Source organism: Crinia signifera, chromosome 11 (assembly GCF_055691185.1).
Source record: "Crinia signifera chromosome 11, ASM5569118v1, whole genome shotgun sequence".
NCBI classification, from domain to species: Eukaryota; Metazoa; Chordata; class Amphibia; order Anura; family Myobatrachidae; genus Crinia; species Crinia signifera.
Window position 1 is genome coordinate 67849056 of NC_139227.1, and position 22749 is coordinate 67871804.

General features: G+C 43.1%; 1 protein-coding gene across 1 annotated transcript in view; it reads left to right on the top strand.

The window, feature by feature from the left end:
- The window catches only part of LRP5 (LDL receptor related protein 5), a 168265-nt gene that overhangs the window by 96109 nt on the left and 49407 nt on the right, over positions 1-22749 (top strand). Inside the window, exon 8 of the mRNA XM_083164802.1 lies at positions 18263-18479. Within this exon, the coding sequence (XP_083020928.1) occupies positions 18263-18479 (217 nt within the window). The remainder of the gene's footprint in view (positions 1-18262; positions 18480-22749) is intronic.

The window sequence follows — 22749 nt, forward strand, 5'->3', positions numbered from 1 at the left end:
GTCCATACCATTGTTGCAAATTAGGTTGCAGATTCTTAGTGCCTCTGTAAACACGAATGGTGTGTACACACAGTGAAATTCCCTTGCTATTCGACTTAAGATTCGACTGCTATACAATCTTTGCTAACTCTGTACTTTTTACATACAATTCATGCGATCTACATTCAATTTGAACTATATAGTCATTGCTGCTCTGTCTATCTGGGTTTCGATTTGTGCTGTCACTGGAGCACGCATCGGGAGAGCAAGTTAAAAAACCTGTGCGATCTGCATGCGATTTTCACTACCGGTATATAGACAAAATCTCATGCTGGATTGTACCATGTGTACACAGCATAAGCTGCTCTCCTGGGATGCATAGAGCTCTGCAGTTGCAAGCAAGATTGCAACTGGTAATTTATACAGCCCACTCACTCCCAAACACGGTCTTACTGTCATTCATTTTGTGACCAATCTGTTGTTACAGCCGCCATCTTAATTAATTTACTGAGCATGCACACCGTAATAGACGCATTCTCTGAAAACCTCAAAAAGATTTGCGTACAGTAGCTGCTTGGCTCTCTGTTCTATATAGGTACATTGGTATTGGACCAACTGTGATGAGAAAATGTGTATTATACCGAACACAACTTTTTATTAGTCGGTCACCTACATGTGCGTGTGTGTGTGTGTGCGTGTGTGTGTGTGTACTGACCTAATTTTAAAGTCTGTTTTCTGGCAAGCACTTGTAGGCTTGTGTTAGGGTTCACATACCATCTTTTTTATATTCATCTGCTGGAAGTTGGTTCAGGGAAATGAATGCATTCAAAGTATTTCTGAGCCATTTTATCACTGTCTTGTGCCATCCAGCGTGTGATCTGTCCCACATATGGAATGAATTGTGGAGTACATTTTCTCAGCAGCTGTGTCAGCTGCAGTCAACCACAACATCAGTGTACAACAGGATAGAATCCAGTCCTAGTTTTGCTGCAATTATGTAAATGAGCCACAAACAAAACCACCCTTTTCTAGTGTAATAATCGTCCCCTCAGAGATCACTTGGATAAGTGAATTAGCCTGCGGATTGTATATGGTATCTTGCATTTCCTCATGTGATGAGAAGATAAGCTATTTATAGTTCATCATGTGGTTATAGTACGATTTGGAAAGTTGTGTTTTTGTTTTTCTCCAGTAAGTGAAGCATTTTGCAGATTTATATTTGTAACCAAAAGTAATGTACCGCCACTGGCCACTAGAGGTCAAATTACTCCTTTGTGTACTAAAAAATGTCATAACAAAAGGTGAAAGCATTTTTGCTGGGACAAACTTGCTCTGTGGAGAGAGGGAGCTGTAAAGACAGATGTAGATAGAGGTAGAAGCCGAGAGGGACTGGGCATAGGGTGGATAGTGTGTAGGCTAAAAACTGTAACCGCTCAAAGTGAAAGTACATTGCAGAAGCCATCATTTTGATTGGCTTTTAACAAGTTCTACATAAAATGACCGTTCTCATTCAGCTTACAATGGGCTTGCGTCCTATGTTGCTATATGCTGCAAGTTAAGTATCTACAGTAAGTAAACTTATATTTTAATATTTTTTGAATGGGCAGTATTTTACTAATTTGAACAATATGCTTTTCTTAACTGCCATTGATACTTTGTTTATTTCTGACCTGCGTTTAACAGAAATGTAATATCAATAGAATAAAGTAAGGCGAAGTACACACCCGAGCGACAAAATGTGTCCGAGTAGGTAAGCAATGCACACATGCGTATACTAAAGTAAAAGGACTCCATCCACAGTGCTATAAAACAGGTGAAAGGTATAGTATAGTATATACATACGTCATGTATACACCATGCAATGCACTGCTTATACACCATGCAATGCACTGCTTATACACCATGCAATGCACTGCTTATACACCATGCAATGCACTGCTTATACACCATGCAATGCACTGCTTATACACCATGCAATGCACTGCTTATACACCATGCAATGCACTGCTTATACACCATGCAATGCACTCCTTATACACCATGCAATGCACTCCTTATACACCATGCAATGCACTCCTTATACACCATGCAATGCACTCCTTATACACCATGCAATGCACTCCTTATACACCATGCAATGCACTCCTTATACACCATGCAATGCACTGCTTATACACCATGCAATGCACTCATGTATACACCATGCAATGCACTCATGTATACACCATGCAATGCACTCATGTATACACCATGCAATGCACTCATGTATACACCATGCAATGCACTCATGTATACACCATGCAATGCACTCATGTATACACCATGCAATGCACTCCGTATACACCATGCAATGCACTCATGTATACACCATGCAATGCACTCCTGTATACACCATGCAATGCACTCATGTATACACCATGCAATGCACTCATGTATACACCATGCAATGCACTCATGTATACACCATGCAATGCACTCATGTATACACCATGCAATGCACTCATGTATACACCATGCAATGCACTCATGTATACACCATGCAATGCACTCATGTATACACCATGCAATGCACTCATGTATACACCATGCAATGCACTCATGTATACACCATGCAATGCACTCATGTATACACCATGCAATGCACTCATGTATACACCATGCAATGCACTCATGTATACACCATGCAATGCACTCATGTATACACCATGCAATGCACTCATGTATACACCATGCAATGCACTCATGTATACACCATGCAATGCACTCCTTATACACCATGCAATGCACTCCTTATACACCATGCAATGCACTCCTTATACACCATGCAATGCACTCCTTATACACCATGCAATGCACTCCTTATACACCATGCAATGCACTCCTTATACACCATGCAATGCACTCCTTATACACCATGCAATGCACTCCTTATACACCATGCAATGCACTCCTTATACACCATGCAATGCACTCCTTATACACCATGCAATGCACTCATGTATACACCATGCAATGCACTCATGTATACACCATGCAATGCACTCATGTATACACCATGCAATGCACTCATGTATACACCATGCAATGCACTCATGTATACACCATGCAATGCACTCATGTATACACCATGCAATGCACTCATGTATACACCATGCAATGCACTCATGTATACACCATGCAATGCACTCATGTATACACCATGCAATGCACTCCGTATACACCATGCAATGCACTCATGTATACACCATGCAATGCACTCATGTATACACCATGCAATGCACTCATGTATACACCATGCAATGCACTCATGTATACACCATGCAATGCACTCATGTATACACCATGCAATGCACTCATGTATACACCATGCAATGCACTCATGTATACACCATGCAATGCACTCATGTATACACCATGCAATGCACTCATGTATACACCATGCAATGCACTCATGTATACACCATGCAATGCACTCCTTATACACCATGCAATGCACTCCTTATACACCATGCAATGCACTCCTTATACACCATGCAATGCACTCCTTATACACCATGCAATGCACTCCTTATACACCTCATGACGACCTTTTACTTGGGTCAACTTTGTGCATATCAATCTCAAGCATGAATAGATGGTTCGCCCATCCACATCACAGTCCACACCTACTTCCTACTCTAACCAGATGCTTCCACATAGGTTGAAAAATCTAAATTTCAGTATAAATGAAAGTCCTACTTCCTTATACATTTTAAACCACCCTTTTCATTAAATCATTTTTTTTTAATCTAAAAATAATACTGTATTTTAATTTGATTATGGACTCCATATTAGGCAGTGCTGTACAGATAATATTTAATCATTAATATATTTCCCTGTACCATTTGGAGTTGACCATGTAAATTCCCTACTGCACATGCATGTATTATTGATTATACTGTGTTTTTTGTATGAAGGGTTCATTATTTATATTCATACTTTCTGGAGAATATTTGTTTCTTGCCCATCTAAAAAGAGCAGTCTTTCCTGGCTAGGATATTGTGCAGTAAATATGACCATTGGTCAGTAACGGTGCCCATACATGGTGCGTTTGCACCATGCAATGAAATGCACGCTCCCGTGGGCATCTCATTGCACAGTACAAAAAGTATGTGCTGCGCATACTTTATGTGCTGCCTTCTGATTGCATCGCACGCAAAACGCATGCAATGCGATCTAGTCCATAACACATGCGATATTCGCATTGTGTATGGACACCTTAAGCATATGGTGTTCGATTTGTTGGATTTTATTTATTAAAGTGTTATTTGTAAAACACCATTTTATTGGTCAGCCATGCAGAGTATATAGGAACTATGGGGGTTATTTTGGTTCACTCTTTCTGACAAATTCCTCCTTAGATGGACAAAACCATGTGCACTGCAGGTGGGGCAGATGTTACTTGTGCAGAGAGAATTAGATTTGGGTGGGGTTTTACTTCAAAGTGAGATCTATATTGCAGTGTAAAAATAAAGCAGCCAGTATTTACCCTGCACAGAAACAAAATAACTCACCCAAATCTAATTATCTCTGCACATGTTACATCTGCCCCCCCTGCAGTGCTCATGGTTTTGTCCACCTAAGAAAGATTTTGTGTTCACATCATTGTCTTATGGTAATCTCTATACCTGTGGCACACAACAAGATTTTTATATTTCAGTAGTTCACCATAAGCCCCAATAGGGAAAGAACACACACATTCTCCACCACAGGAAAAAACCTGAACCTTTGGCCCCACATGAAAAAAAATAATCACGCTGTCCACCATAGAACACAAATATAAAACATGTTGTCCCCTGGAGAGACCTTATGCAAATTCCTATGGTTTTCAATGTGGAGTGCCCCAGGATGTAGAATTGTAATTACCTTCATGTGAATACTGTCTGAGTCACTGCCCAAATGCCATCATGTGCTCCTAGAGATCTATTGAGGACTGTATAACAGCAGGACACCTGAGCAGCTCCTCACCTTGCTCCCATCTTCTCTAAATAACACACGGAAGCGTTTCGACATTGTTCACAAGTGTATCAAATCGTTCATCATGCGTACACGCGGAACGATTTGATACACACCAAAAGATTGGTATATGATCTTTCTGCATGCAGGAAAGATCATAGACCATAGTTAACGATGCAAGGAACGATTGGTCATACCCATCGATCGAGAATGCCCACATTGTCCTTCAAATCGTTTCTTGTGTATGGGGCTTTAAACCCATACATGGCCTATGCCATCACTGAGCAGATCTCTGAGCAACAAGCCCTTGAACTGGGACTCATGTTAACGCCACCGTTGTGTGACAGGGAGCAGCATCAACCACCACCAACCAGTGATTATTAGCAGATGACAGGGGGAGGAGAGGCCAGCAGCCAGATATGGATCCATTGAGCTCCAAGAGACATTTGCATATGCCCATGATACAGGCAGAGGACTGTAGCACGTACAGACCAGTATGGCCCAATATAATAGTTGAACTGTTGGTTGAAAACTAGCACAGACATCTCTGGCGGCACACTTGGGAACACTCAGGGCATACTAGTGTCAATGCCATATCGGGATGCGGTCGGGATCCCGGCGTTCAGAATCCCGACGCCGGAATCCCGAATGCCGAAATGCCGACACTTTCTCCCTCCGTGGGTGTCCACGACACCCCTGGAGGGAGAATAAATTAGTGTGCCGAGCGTAGCGAGGCACCTGGCCCGCTGCGTGGCGAGCGCAGCGAGCCTGCAAGGGGGGGGGGGGGGCGATCCACGTCCCCCCCCCCTTGTCGGCATTTCGGCTGTCGGGATTCCGGCGTCGGCATTCTGAACGCCGGGATCCCGACCGCCGGGATTCAATACTGAATCCGCCATATCACATGCTTAGAGTGAAGTAAGTGTTTATACCTGTCAGTGATAGACCTTACTCTGGTGTCTTCGTTTAGTAGACTTACTGTTTGAGTTTTTGCCATTGTTTGTTGCTTTATCAGTATGAGTTTTGTAAGTCACACCATTGTCAGATTAAATGTTTTAACTGTAGCACCCATTGTGGCTGGCGATGTTGCAGGCCTTTTTTTTTTTTTTCTGTATTTTTACATTTATATACCCAAACAGCAATGGTGAATGAGGCCTTCATGACACTCTGCATTTTGAAGGAGTCTTCTGTTGATGTAAGGCAGAGAGAGACTGCTAGCGAGCCACAGAACATGACTGAATAAAGGTTATTAGGAGGGCAGGACCCTCCGGGAACATTAACCACAGTTTCCAAATAGTGAGAGACTTGAAAGATTTTCAAAATAAACTAGTAGGCTCCTCAGCGCTGCTCAGATCTCACCTCGTATGTGTCAGGAGGGAAAGAATTAGAGGAAGTGCTTGTGGCAGGCTCTCCTTCGCATAATAAAGGGATAACAGAGAAACTATTCTGTCAGGCCTTTCCTTTAAATTAATGTTGTGATAAGTATCTGCTTAAAAAGTTTAATGTGTTGCTACCTCTTCACTTCATTTTCAAATAAAGGGTTTTCAAACTGGAAATTTTCTATTTCTAATATAGCATTCATTTCTAAGCAGAGGATTGTCGATTTGTTTAACAAATTTATGAATGCTTGGGGTATACGCTAGGAAAAAGCACTATTACCAGTAGATCCCAGAGAGATCATGCCTTATGGCAGCCAAATCCTTTCATGCTATTCAGGGAGCATTGTGCTCGAACCTCGGTCTAGTCTTCCCTATGGCCTGTGTGTAGTTTGACAGGCAGATTAAAACCGCATCTCCTTCCTAGCAGTCAAGGCTAGATGTGAGGCTCTGAAGAATGCAGTTTGATGGTAGTAGGATAGAATTAAGTTGAATTGGTTAAACTGGGGTACAAACAGACAATAACCTACAATTGCAATATAAACACTGCGTACAATACAACAAATAAGGAATTCCGTATGTGTGCGAGACCTAGAGTACTAATGTGCAAACAATAGAATAAATGTAGTATATACCTTGTATATTGGGTTGCCGTTTCTCCCAGATTTCCCGGATTTGGTAACAACCCTCCAGGAGGCTTTTCCAGTCACCCGGATTCCGGGATTATCCAGGAATCTGAGTTACTGGAAAAAGCCTGGACAGCCTCCCACTGGGATGCGGCCCCTGCCCAGTCTGCAAGAGCCGCCTGTTCCTATAGAAACCGGCCAGGATGGAACACTGAGCTGCAGCAATGACATCCCGACTCCCCATGCTCGCCAAGGCCACCGCCAGGCAGTTTGATTTATTTCCAGTTTCTTATATATCGCAGCAGATTCCGTTGCGCTTTACAATAGTAGACCGTTATAAAACAAACTGGGTAACCACAGACAGACTTGGAGGTAGGAGGGCCCTGCTGCAAGCTTACAATCTATATATACAATCAGTTGAGGTACATGATGGGACATGTAGTCCAAGCACCTTGGTCACACATTGCAAGTGCCCACTAGACAACCTTAAACACATCTGCAGTGAGGGGCCACCACAATGCAGGCTAGGTGAAGTGCTCATTATACAGAATTTACTTTACACCAATTCCCTTTTTTAGCCACATTTAAAATTCATTCAGTGACCTAAGAGTGTCTAATCAGGGTTTTCGGGTGATTGATAACATCTAAATAGAGTATTGTGTATTATTCAAAGATCATGGAACTACTTGCTTTATTTAAGCTAGGGAGTAGGGACATTTAGAAAACGAAGGTGCAGCTTTAAGTTATGTAAATATATAGGTAAAAGTCTTAATTCAGAAGTACTTAATTCAGAAAAAAAAGAATAATAAAAATGATTAATGTTATTGCACACTCATGGTAGAATTTGTACAGTTTACTTTGATGCAGAATTTCTAATCATTTCTTAATATATTAATATACTGCCATTTTCTCTTGCTACAGTGTTTCCGTTGTTAATTGGTTACAGTAGGAATAGTTTCCAAAATCATTTTCTATTTGTTTCTTGTGCTGTATAATGTGACATAAGGCTTAATGTGACATAAGGCATAATGTGTAATGGGCATCACGGTGTGTGACGTAGCATGTAAGGGGCATTACAGTGTGCAAAATACAGAATCGAATTGAAGCAAGGGTTTAAAAAAACAGAAGGCTGGTCAAGGGGTGGGGCTGTGGGGGGACCAAAGTCCAGGAATCTCTGAACACAAAGGTGGTAACCCTACTTGTATACCGAATATGAGAAACATGAGCACAGAATCATGGGTGGGTACGTGTAGAGAATCTGCTGCAGTATAGAATAATAAGGTATGACTCATAGGATCGACAGTAAGAAGGTCTATGCATGAAAAGGGTAGACACAATTAATAGGTTGAACTTGACATGGAGAAGGTCAGCATGAGGTTTTAAAAAATTTTGGGTGTCTGTCAGCAGATGCAGAGGTAACAGATAAAAGGCCATGTTCTTATTGACCATGCTACTAATAGTAGTCTACAGTGGCCAAATTATTATGACCACCAGGTTAGTACCTGCGGAGTTACATTTAAGCCCTTAATACGGCTTGAATTCTTCTAGTCATGTATTCTGCTTACTATTACTGTTTTGTGAGTAATATTTGCCATAATCTTGCATCTGCTGGCCTTGAACACTTGTGATGATGCAAGAGAGTTCCCATGCTTACGTGCTGTTGTCTCTCTCCTCAAACACTATTTTATACATGGTGTAATTTGAAAACATGATTGGTCAGACCCATTTCCAATCATTTACTGTCCAATTCCTTTGCTCCTGAGCAAACTGGAGGCATTTCAGCCTGTTTGCAGCAGACTGCAAAGTTGTATGGCCATGCCTTCTGATTCTGTAGCCCATTTAATAGAACATGTGTGGTCTATTTCTTCGAGTGGCAATCTGATTTGGATTCAGATTATCTCTAAATTAATGCATTGTTACCTGACTGTGGGACTGACCAAGTCTGCCCACTATCTGTTCTCTTGAGCATCTAGTAGCCATTTATGACCACAGCCCTTGTGCACAGCTGCTGCCCTCAAACAATTCACCAGTGCAGCCATTTTGCCACTGTTCGCATCACTGCTGTAAACCTAGTAATATAGTGTTCAAAATCTATCAAAGTCCGCTTTTTACTCATTATTTCATGGGTGTGCACCTTGCTAGTCTCTGCATAACTCCGCAATCCCATACTTATACATTTCCAGGTGCATCCTATGTCTGCATTATCTGCAGTGCTTTGTGTGGAAGATGAAGGATGCATCCTTCATGCTCCCAGAATCTTATTAGGAGTCGAATTAAAGACTAAAAGCACAGAGCTTTGGCAATATCTCTGGAATGAGGGGAAACACTGAATGGTGCTAACATAAGTGGTTCTCCACTCCATTCCTCAAGTTCCCCCGACAGGTCATGTTTTGTAGATTTCTTCAGTTAATGTGTTTTGCTTGCTCAGTAATTATTCCAGCTGTTTCCACTGACAGAAATCCTTAAAATATGATGTGTTGGGGGTTATTGAGGGTTGGAGCTGAGAACCACTGGAATAAGTATACACAGACGATACAAAATGCTCTGCTCATGGACGTCCCTCTAGTTTACAATCAGCCACTTGTGATGAACCATTTTTGTTTTAAATATATTGGGTCACGCGAAGTCCAGGAGTAGAGTATTTTGTGCCAGGTAGAAAAGGGGTCATGTTGGAGCAATGATGTCCAGCAATGATGCAGGAATACTGTTCCCGAAGTCTTCCTTTTTCCGATTGGAGATATGTTTGTCCCAGGTCAGTAGCCTCAAACGTCTTTTATTTTATTTTTTTCGAAAAGCCTAATTTGAGAAGGTGGAAATCTGCAACAGACCTGGAACAACTCCCCTGAAAACAGTGGTAGCTGATAATATGCAACCACCATTCTCCACTAAAACTGCTCTGGCAGTAATCATGTAGGCAGAGGTTTCAGAGGTCTGTGCTGTATTACCTAAAAAGCTGCTTGCCTATGCAGTTTTCCTGCTTTGACCATTTAGTTTCCGGGTAGGTTCTGCAAGTGCAGTCTGCGAACTGGTTTAAAATCTACCAACGTATCCTAAGTATAGCAGCCCTCTTCCTCAGGGACTCCCTAGAGGAAGTAGTCTGCCGCCCTTGAAACTTGTTTAAATAATATAAAAAAGAAATAATAATTTCTTTTGATCTATAATTGTATGTGGAGAAAATATATACTATTTCATTATAAATAACTTTTAAGCAAAATTGCATTTGAGAGCACTCTAAAAATAACATTTATGTACTGTAGATCTTGGGCTTGATGTTAATGACCTTTAAGGGAGAATATTTTTCTTTTCACTTTCTTTTATTTTTATCATTTGACTGGTACTGTATGTTGGTGGCATTTAGTTGACTTTTATATTTTGTTGCATTAAACTACAAATATGATTTTTGCAGTAATAGTACTAGGGTCTCTTGTATAATAGCACTTTACATAAAAAAAAATTATTGGTTAAAATAACTGCCGCAGTATCATTGCTCAGAACCTGACAGCAGACAAGCCTTGATCTAGGTCGGCCTCTGGGCTCTGTAGCTGCACCCTTCACACTTGTTTCCGTGATGAACAATTTCTCAAATGTACTAAAAAATACACATAATTTAAAGGTAATTAGGATAACCTGTTGTGGGTGTATTTGAAATTCAAACTGAAATTCAAAATCTACAAAGTTCCAATGATCGATTGGGAGGAGGTGGGGTAATGACAACTTATTGCAGGTGACTGTTGTGCCAAAAAAAAAAAAAAAACAGAAGTCTGCGATATTAATGAAGATTTAGAAAAAAAACGGTCTTCTAGATCTGCATATGTAAAGGGGCCTACACACGGGTAGACACTGCTGAGCTATGTAGATGGCTCAGCAAGATTGCCCAGCACACAGCGTTTCTTGGGTGAGAACACTGACCGGCGATCTAACTACATTTATCCAGCATATTTGATATTAATCGCCGGATGATAGTGATACAGGGCAGCGCATTGCTATCGCTATGGTCCCTACACAAGGAGTGTTGTAGGGGTATTTTCTAAGCAATCTAGTGAGATCTAGCTAAGATTGCTTAGAGAATTCCCTGAAATCACCCCGTGTGTGGGCCCTATAAGGAGGGAAGTTCCACTTTAGTCCTATAAGTGTAACCGAAACTTCAACTTGCATTTTAAAATGTGATTAGAAATGCATGTAGGATATATCCTGCTGTGAGCCCAATGTGTATCCGTTTCCTTTCTCGTTTCAGAATAGTTTACATACTGTCCCCTGCATGGACATTTAATAGCTGCATGAGGAAATTCCTTAAGAATAGTCTGTTTATAGGGCAGGTCAACTAATCCGTTGACTTTCTAATGACAATAAAGCTGGAGGAAATGTTACACTTTAAGCTAGGCTAGGGTTATATATATGTAAATATTCTCATGCTTTGTTAACATAGATCATTTTCTGTATTATTTTGTTTTGCAAAATTAATAGGCTATGTTTTCTTGTGGCTGCTGTTGGCATTTTTATACGTGCAAAGACGGTCAATGTGGTTTCCTGGGCTTGACTTGTTTCTGGAATGATCAGAAGGTTCACAGGAACTTCCATGTTACACACTAAAGTGTCGTCATCTCCCTGAACATAGGTGTCTTCTCCTCTTACTGTAGGCTTTACTGTATGCTGTGTCTAGTACCTTGTCCCTAAATCAGCGTTGCCGACTCTCCCGGAATGTCCGTGAGACTCCCGGAATCCTGGGACATCTCACGGACTCCCGGAAGAGGGCCCCTTTCTCCCGCAGCTGCTGCTTTCCGTCCCCTATATGTATAGTGCGCAACTGCGCATGCGCGATGAAGCGCCGTACGCATCGCGGCAATAGTACCTTCATCAGCCTGGAGACCTCCCCGATCCCCGTGTACGGCAACACAGTACAGTGTGCACGTGAAGCCGTCCACTGCCTAACAGCAACAGGTGACAGCGGCTTCCCCTCCCGTCCTCCAGGCAGCTAGTATTAACTAGTGAAGTCTTTTCCTGCAGCAGCAGCACACAGTGACACTTGTGACAGCCGGCTCCGGCACACGGGTCACGGAGGCTGCTGCTTTCCACACACAGCACTAAGGTAATTGGATACTCTAGGCTTCTGTGTGAGTTCCCTGTGCAGCATTATAGCCCCTTTATCACTTGCCTTAACGTAAACAGTGCCCAAGCAGCAGCAGCAGAGTTGCAGCAATAATATTATCATCTCCCTCCTTGAGTCTGTCCTCCTCCTCCTCCGGGCACATCCAAAACCATATAACCCTTTGAGGACTACAGTGCAGGCAATCCATAGAGATATTTTTCTGATATTAATTTCTCATATTAATACCTAGATATAACCCATATCTGGCTGCTTATCAAAGTACTGTAGGCCCGCCCCTGGTGACGCAAGGCCCGCCCCCTGGCTTTTCATTTTCTCCCTGAAATTAATTTTCAAAAGTAGGCAACCCTGCCCTAAATACATACAAAGCAGCAGCTGCTTCTATGTGTTCAAGCAGAATACTATACAGCAAAGTAATGTAGAATTGAAGACCCAGACAGTCTAGAGGGCATCATGAGCCCTTATTTATTTATATGTTATGAAGCCAGGAAAGATGTGCCGCCTTTAACATTAATCAAATGCTGGCTGAGAGCAGCAGTGTTTCAGTGCATTAGCTACTGCCGTGCAGGGGCGGATTGGACCACCGGGAAACCGGGCCATTTCCCGGTGGGCCGGCCCCTAATAGTCACTAAAAGGCCGCTCACCCCATTGGCGGGGCCGCAGACCGCCATCTCTGCGGTTAACGGGCGGCCGTGGCCGCAGCACTGTGCCCCAAACAAATATGGCTGCGGGCAGCCTCGGCTATTACAGAAATAAAAATGGCCGCGGGAGTGCTGGTGCGCATGTGCGACCGCACGCAGCTGCTCCCGCGGTTCTGTGTGTGGCAAGCACTCACTGTGAGGATGGTTGCGCAGGGAGGCTCTCTCCCTGCTGTACATCCCCGGCCGCTTCTGTCCTCAGACTCTGTAGCTGCCGGCTGCCAGTACACTGTCACACTACATTAGAGGCAGCAGCGCCGGCAGCACAGAGCTCTCTCCCTGGCTTCCAACCCACTTTCATGTGTCATCAGTCATGACAGCAGGGACTGGAAAGGGGGCGGAGCAACACGGAGTTGAGGGGCGGGGCTACACGAGTGGAAGGGGGCGGAGCTACACGGGAGCACACATCTAATGAAAGGAAGAAGTAGATGAAGTGCCAGCCAGCTTGATTTTAAGGTAACTAAAGTGTGAGAGAGAGGTTCATACTGTGAGGCATATGTATAATGGACATCACGGTGTGGGGCATATGTATAATGGACATCACGGTGTGGGGCATATGTATAATGGACATCACGGTGTGGGCATATGTATAATGGACATCACGGTGTGGGCATATGTATAATGGGCATCAGGGTGTGCGGCATATGTATAATGGGCATCACGGCGTGTGGCATATGTATAATGGAGCATCACGGTGTGGCATATGTATAATGGGCATCACAGTGTGCGGCATATGTATAATGGGCATCACGGCGTGTGGCATATGTATAATGGAGTATCACGGTGTGTGGCATATGTATAATGGACATCTCTGTGTGGGGCATATGTATAATGGACATCACGGTGTGGGGCATATGTATAATGGACATCACGGTGTGGGCATATGTATAATGGGCATCAGGGTGTGCGGCATATGTATAATGGGCATCACGGCGTGTGGCATATGTATAATGGAGCATCACGGTGTGGCATATGTATAATGGGCATCACAGTGTGCGGCATATGTATAATGGGCATCACGGCGTGTGGCATATGTATAATGGAGTATCACGGTGTGTGGCATATGTATAATGGACATCACGGTGTGAGGCATATGTATAATGGGCATCACGTGTGTGTGGCATATGTATAATGGGCATCACGGTGTGCGGCACAAGTATAATGGGCATCACGGTGTGCGGCATATGTATAATGGCATCAGGGTGTGCGGCATATGTATAATGGGCATCACGGTGTGCGACATGTATAATGGCATCAGGGTGTGCGGCATATGTATAATGGGCATCACGGTGTGCGACATATGTATAATGGCATCTGGGTGTGCGGCATATGTATAATGGAGCATCACGGTGTGTGGCATATGTATAATGGAGTATCACGGTGTGTGGCATATGTATAATGGAGCATCACGGTGTGGGGCATATGTATAATGGAGCATCACGGTGTGTGGCATATGTATAATGGAGCATCACGGTGTGTGGCATATGTATAATGGGCATCACGGTGTGCGGCATATGTATAATGGGCATCACGGTGTGTGACATATGTATAATGGCATCACGGTGTGTGGCATATGTATAATGGAGCATCACGGTGTGTGGCATATGTATAATGGAGTATCACGGTGTGCGGCATATGTATAATGGGCATCACAGTGTGCGGCACAAGTATAATGGGCATCACGGTGTGCAGCATATGTATAATGGCATCAGGGTGTGCGGCATATGTATAATGGGCATCACGGTGTGAGGCATATGTGTAATGGGCATCACGGTGTGTGGCATATGTATAATGGGCATCACGGTGTGTGGCATATGTATAATGGGCATCACGGTGTGAGGCATATGTATAATGGCATCACGGTGTGTGGCATATGTATAATGGGCATCACGGTGTGCGGCATATGTATAATGGCATCAGGGTGTGCGGCATATGTATAATGGGCATCACGGTGTGAGGCATATGTATAATGGGCATCACGGTGTGCGGCATATGTATAATGGGCATCACGGTGTGCGGCATATGTATAATGGGCATCACGGTGTGCGGCATATGTATAATGGGCATCACAGTGTGCGGCATATGTATAATGGCATCAGGGTGTGCGGCATATGTATAATGGCCTCAGGGTGTGCGGCATATCTATAATGGGCATCAGGGTGTGCGGCATATGTATAATGGGCATCACGGTGTGCGGCATATGTATAATGGCATCAGGATGTGTGGCATATGTATAATGGGCATCACGGTGTATGGCATATCTATAATGGGCATCACTGTCTCCTCCACCACTTTGTGACTCCCCTCCCTGCATCCCCTGCCACTCTGCATCCCCCCTCCTACCCTGCATCCTGTGCCACCATGCCCCCTCACACTCTGCGTCCTGTGCCACCCTGTGTAAGTCCTCACTCCCTTCGTTCTTAGCCACTCTGCATCTCCCCTCCCAGCATTCTACGGCACCCTCCATCCCCCCCTCCCTCCCTGCATCCTCTTCCACCCTGTCACTCTACTGTGTTGGGAGACCCCCTGTCACCCCCCCCCCCCATCTCTATCTCCCCAGCCCCACAGGCTGTAGAATAAACGCTGTACGCATGCGCCTATTCTGCAGCCTGAGGGGCTGGGGACATAGCCAGCAGCTAAGAGAGCCACTAGCCATGCCCTCACAGCGGCAAAAATTGGGCGTGGCCTTGTTGGAATAGGCCACACCCCCATATTGATAGGCCACACCCCCTAAAAATTCGGGCACCCCCCTCTTAGGGCTGCTCCAAGATTTTTCCCGGGCTGGTTTTAATTCCCAATCCGCCCCTGCTGCCGTGCCTCCTGGATTTTGTATTTTTCATATCACATATGTAACAGCCCCTTATTTTGTTGTGTCCTGGGCAAAGTGTCAATCTCTACTTTTGGAAAGCCTAGCTCTTATTTATGGAAATAGCCCTCGCCTTTTTTGTTCCATCTATCTACCTATCTCTTTCTATACATCTATTCCTTACCTCTGAGGTGAGGTACCTCCAGTGACCACTAGAGGCCACTCGATTGCCAAAATGACTCCTTAACAGAAAGTGAAAGCAAAATGATCTGTTTCAAACTTGCTGGGTATGGAGACGGGGAGCTTTAAAGACTGAGGTTGGAGGTAGAAGCAGATAAGGGACTAAGCTGTCATTTTTGATGGGCTTTTAACTAGTTTATATCATATTTGTACATTCAGTGGCTTGTAAAGGGGACCTCTAGCCTATATAAGGCTATACCCCTGAATTAACCCTTTAAGTGCCAATGTTGCTGTGAGATATGTGCAAAATATCGCTAAAAATTCCAGTGTCGATGTCAAGGAATATGAATCAATTTAGTTATTGCATACAAATGATCTGAAGTTGCTTAATTGAAGTTTAGTTAAACATTGGGCCAAAAACGTAACAGTCGATTTGCACATATCTCACAACTACATTGGCTTAAGGGTTAAGTATGCCAGAATACTTTGCTTTTTTCCTGGTTTTGAACACCAGATTTAAAGCAAAGACTGATGGAGAGCTGAATTACATCCCAGTTTGCAACTAGATTGTTTGTTGCACTTGTTTTAGAATTCTTCACTATTTAAGAATAAAATGAGAAAGGAGGAGCAAGTGAGTTGGTGGGGTTTAGTTAGTTTCTTTAAATATTGGAAACTGTGTTTCAATGGGCCTTATTTTGGTTCATTCTTTCTGTCAAAATCCTTCTTAGATGGACAAAACCATGTGCACTGCAGGGGGGGGCAGATGTAACATGTGCAGAGATAATTAGATTTGGGTGAGTTATTTTGTTTCTGTGCAGGGTAACTACTGGCTGCTTTATTTTTACACTGCAATATAGATCTCACTTTGAAGTAAAACCCCACCCAAATCTAATTCTCTCTGCACAAGTAACATCTGCCCCACCTGCAGTGCACATGGTTTTGTCCATCTAAGAAGGATTTTGTCAGAAAGAATGAACCAAAATAAGGCCCTATGTTGGAGATGTAGCCAACCTGGGTAAAGTAGCACTGCACTCCTGTTATTTAAACATTGTCAGAAAAAGGACAGTTAAATGGGTCAATCCTCTTCCCTGCAATGTCTTTGTGGGTTTGAGTAAGTGCGGTGTTATGCTAAATTTATAGTACTGCCGTCTTACATAATTTTGTTTGCAGCACCATAGGACTCTATGCAAAAGCTGCAGGTATGGCACTAAAAGGTTCTCCAAGGGGTGAGAATTTGCATGCCGTTGCTGGCATTTACACTCTGTAGCAAACGCATCTTGCACACTTTGCGGGGAATAGAATTGATCCAAAAAATGGATTAGCTTCTCTCTCCCCCAAGGTTTGATACACCTCCCCATGTGAGATCTATACTGGAATTGTGACTTTAGCTCATACAGTAAAGAACCACACCTCTCTTCTCTACCTACTATCTTCTAAGTGTTGCAAGACATCCATTAGTTTTATGTCCCTGAGGTGATGAGTGTAGATTTCACTTGCAAGATTCCCAATGTCAGTCTTTCTCCAGAGTGAAAGGTGTGGTGATCCAGCACTCATGAGCTTAACATGCTTATATCAATCAAGGGAGAATAGGATTAAGACCTATCAAGGTACACTCTGGTGTCTCTCTGCTATAATATCTGTAATTACCCAGGAGGCTTCTATTCTTGCTAACTTAAAAGGTGTAATCCTTGTTGTTTAATGGGAAAGTCTATTTTTTTTTCTTCTTTAGCTATGATATGACCCATACACAATATAACACGTACAAATGCTTTGTTTTATGGTTTTCTAGCTTGATGAGGCTTGTTTGTGAAACCTGATGGTAGTGCCATATGATTATTATGTAGAAGCTCAGTGAGCGGCTGTAAAGTGGTGTTATATATGAGCAAACAAGGTCTTGTGGAAAGAAATGTATGCTCCTAATTGACATAAGGTTTTTTACATTGTTTTACTACTGCATTGTTTTTTGTTTGTTTTTTTCTAGATCCAGCTGTATTCCCATAGATGCTTTTGTTCCTTAAACAGCAAGTTTCATGCCATTCTAATGCAAAATGTATATTTTGTACATATGTCTGTCTTGCAAAATCATTCTGTGTGGGAGGCTTGGACGATCACCAACATTCCCACGCATATTCCCTCACCTCTCAGGGATTTGAGACGAAGGCTATTTACTCAAAATACAAGCCATCCCTCTATGCACAAAATAGCAGAAGAGGGTTGGTGAGTGTTGGCCAATTGATTGGCTTTGGAACTACTCTAAGCACAATGTTCTCACGATTACTGTAACTTTTTGAGTTTAAGTTGCATTCAACATGTCCTGGTTGAAGTGCTGCAATGCAATTGTACCGGTAGTGAAGTCTTTTTTTTCTTTTATATAAGTAACTTGTCTCTTCCTACAAAACCCTGTCCCAGAGACGTCCACTAACCAAGAGGTTTATAGGCAAGAGCTGAGAGTGTTTTAAGCAATAATGAGCTTCACAATGATTTATTTTCTTCCCAATCAGGTTATGAATGTTGATGGAAGTATGCGAAGAACCTTATTGGAAGACAAGCTACCGCATATATTTGGTTTTACGCTGCTGGGAGATTACATCTATTGGACTGACTGGCAACGAAGAAGCATAGAAAGAGTTCATAAAGTGAGGGCAAGTCGGGAAATCATCATCGACCAGCTGCCAGACCTAATGGGGCTAAAAGCAGCCAGTGTAACCAATACATTTGGTACGTTGATTACATAGTAAAACTTAGACTATTCTAAAAGTTCACACACTGTTTAAATGTGTTAATCATTTTCTGTGAGGTCTCCATTTGGTCATACACTATACAGGTTAATGGCAGATTGGAATGAAATTCTGTTAATGGATTAGAGCAAATGACAATTTGCTTCCAAACATTAGAAAATGGACAGAACCCGTCATTCAGACCTATTGGTTAAATCCACAATTTAAACAGTTGATTAAGTCAGTCTGTACGACCGATTCTGCACATTCTCCAATGTTTGGAAGCAAATGGTTGATTGTCGTTTGGGGAGGGTTCAACATTCCTAGGAGGCTATGTAAAGTGGTTCACTTGTCCTATAATACCAGGCGGCAGGTCGATACACCGTCTCAAAGTAGTTTCAAATTGGAAAAGTCATCTACTTTCAGCTCAAAATTGCCTAATATGTATGGACCTTAATAATTGTCCCACAGCATGTCGCTTTAGTTTACCAGAGCAGGTATATACATGTTCCTTCAAAAGGGGAACATTTATATGCTACTTAAGTAATTAAGGGATTCCTCCTTACTGAGCTTGCTTTACAGGTGAACTTCAATGTACTTGTGGATTTAGCGGTGTTAATGTTTTTTCCTGTCCCATTTGGAAGTGCCAGTACATTTTATTTTACCTGTTCAAAATTCCCTGAATTCATTTGTATTGCATTGCTTAAATAAACCTGTGGACATAATATTTTAACCAGAAAAACATTATGTTTAGTGCCACATTACCTATGTTTGGCTTAGAAATCGTTTCCACGTGCCAATCTACTATGAGACTAAAATGATTCTGCACGTAGAGTAAAATGTAAGTGGTTTCCATTGTCACTGATCTAGTCCCAGCATGTTGGTCACAGATGGACAGGACACAAAGGAAGGAAAGCCTGCATTGTTCTGTGCTCAGAGGTTATATATAGACCATTTGAAAAAATATGCTTCAATATTGGTCTACGTTAAATCCGTGTGTAGGTAAACATTGTCTGCCATATGGGCCTGAATTCTTACCAAATGTTATCCTTATCCAGCCCATGCCATAAACAGACCGACAGTAGGATCAGAAAAGGGCACTGCTTTTATTGTATAATAAAAAATAATACATTGGAAAGAAAGCAATTAGGTCACTGGCCCTCTTACCTCCAAGTCTGTCTGTTGTTACCCAGTTTGTTTACAATTGTAAACAGAATCTGCGCTATATAAAGGCCCCCATACACTATGCGATTTGGGCACGATTTCACCCGATTCGGATGAATCGGGCCGTGAAATCGGCCCAAATCGCACTTGCAGACACCCCGTCCGATCCGATGCGCGGTCCCGTGCGCATCGGATCGGGGTCGGACGGGCTGCACATAAGATTTGCTAAATCTTATGTGCAGCCCGGAGCCGTGCGGGGGATGACAGCGGGCGGGGGATGCCGGCTATAGAGAGCCGAACAGGGGGAGGCTGCATAGGGAGCCGGGCAGGAGGAGGGTGACAGCAGGAGCAGCGCGCTGGGCAGGGAGCATGACGCTGGCTGCCGGGCAGCGGCGGGAGCCGGGAGGAACACACTAACTTGAAAAAAAAAAAAAGCCCATACAGATGACTAGCAAGCGATTGATTGGCTGAGACCTCTCTCAGCCAATCAGCGATTGGCTGGGAGAGGTTTCAGCCAATCAATTGCTTGCTAGTCATTCTGTATGAGCTTTTTTTTTTTTTTTTTTTCAAGTTATCAGTGTTCCTCCCGGCTCTCGCCACTGCCCGGCAGCCAGCGTCATCCTCCCTGCCCAGCGCGCTGCTCCCGCTGTCACCCTCCTCCTGCCCGGCTCCCTATGCAGCCTCCCCCTGCTCGGCTCTCTATTAGCCGGCATCCCCTGCCCACTGATGATCCCCCCGCACGGCTCCCTCCTCCTGCAGCTCCCCGGGGACCGCATATGATAAATCCATGCGATTTATCATATGCAAACCTTGGCACATCAAGTGCCTAATCGTGTGTCCCCCTCCCTGGGAGCTGCAGGGTGATTTAGGTCCGACTTGTCCTTAGGACAAGTCGGACTAATGTATGGGGGCCTTAAGAAACTGTAAATAAATGGCAACAGCATATCTCGCATGTCTAGCAAATTAGTAACTAAAGCCAACTAAAAACAGATCTACCGCTACCCTGTGAAGATGGGTGTGGGTTGTTAGGTCAACGGTCACAAGGTCAACCACTATTGGTTGACAGTGAAAAGGTCGACATGGGAAAAGGTCAACATTCATTTTCACTTTTTTGTGTCGAAATAGAAAACTCATGAGAAATTATTGTTCACAATTTTAACAAGTTGACCTAATGCATGTTGACTTTTTTAATGTGTTGACTGTGTGGCGGTCGACATAGCCCCCCCCCCTTCCCTCCTTTCACAGATGGTACAGATGTGAAGAAATCTACAAGAAAATGCTGGGCCTGATTTACATGCACAGAATCTGTATTGCACATGTGAAGATCCGTGTCTGCAACGGCGGCCGCACTGTCCCCTAAGCCAGTGGTTCCCAAACTTTTTTTGAATCACGACGCCCTTTAGCATCAAAATATTTTCACGGCACCCCTAGGCCGACGGTTAATTATTGATAAATTCCGGAAAAATTATAAATGATAAAATTTTGTAAATTGTGTTTGTATGTCATCCTTAGGGTATATGGTAATGGGCAGGATTTGCTACTGTTTGTCCACATGTTATCATGGACAGCACTGGTTTTACCTGTTATGTTGATCAGAAATAATTTTAATTGGTCCTGTTCCACCAACTCAGGGCACCCCTGCAAGTGTTCTGAGGCACCCTAGGGTGCCACGGCACAGTTTGGGAACCTCTGCCATAAGCTACGGTATGGTTTGATTGACATGCCATGGCCATTTGGGCGCCCCAGAAAACAAGGGCATGTCCGCTTCAGTCACTGGCTGTGTGAAAACGCAGATGACCGATGTTTATGCAGAGTAATCAGATACTGAGTCTTCAGGTGAAGCAGCAGCTCAAAGGAGCCAGTATGAAGCCCCCCAAGACTCCGGCAGCATTAGCATACAAAGACATAGAAACATGGAATTTGACAGCAGATCAGAACCATTTGGCCCTGTGCTCAATAACCGATTGTTAAAATTGAACACGTGTTTTTGTCACTCAGACCAATATAAAACGTTGAGTCTCCACATCTTTCCGCTTATGTTTCATTCTCCAGGAATAATCAAGAATATTGCATAAAGATTTCGGGCACATCAGGATTTTATGATTGCTTTATGATTCATTAAAATCATTCAGTACATTGCCCCATTTTATATTTAAGCCAAGTGGGAAATGATTGATTAAGATCACAATTTTGTGGAGCAGTGGTTTTTTTATGTTTTCATTTGTTTAGTTTTTATCGTGCTTTAAAATAGAGATGTGCAGGTTCTGATTTACTCTGATTTCAAAGCAGGATCTTATTGGCTATCCCAAATCACATGACAGTTGTTGATAGTCAATAAGATCCTGCTTTGAAATCAGAGTAAATCAGAGTCTGCACATCTCTACTTTAAAACACAAAATGAAGGTATAGTTTCAGTTCTGAATATTTAACTACAATAACATACTAAGGCAGGGGTTCCCAAACTGTGTGCCGTGGCACCCTGGGGTGCCTTGGAGGACTTGTAGGGGTGCCCTGGGTTGGTGGTCCAGGATCAATTCAAGTTATTTATGTCTAACATTATAGTCAAATTGTGCACAAGAAGAAGTGAATACTGTCTATTACCACATTACTAATCCTAAGGATGAGATATAAACACAATATATTTAACTTAATATTTGTTTTTAACTTTCTCAATGAGAAACCTGTAGCCCTAGGGGTGCCGCAAAATAATTCTGATGCTTCGGGGTGCCATGATTCCAAAAAGTTTGGGAACCCCTGTACTAAGGTAATATGATCATTATTAATCCTGCTAGGCCTAAAAGTGCTCACATACAGGCAGATCAGTCACTCTGACCTAACCTGATCTACGCTGATTACTTGCTACTTGGGTGACCAAATGGACAGGTTAATTCAGTTGGATCCATGACAACATGCAGCACCTTGACCTGTAATATGACAGGAGCTGGTTGGTTAGTGCTTTATCGCTCCACACTCTTTTCTTCAAGCGTTGCTAAATTTCTCCCAGTCGTGCAGATTTATTAAGCCTGGTGAAGTGATAAAGTGGCTGGTGATAATGCCCCAGCCAATCAGCTCCTAGCTTATCAAGTAGAGGCTGGGTTTGAAAAATG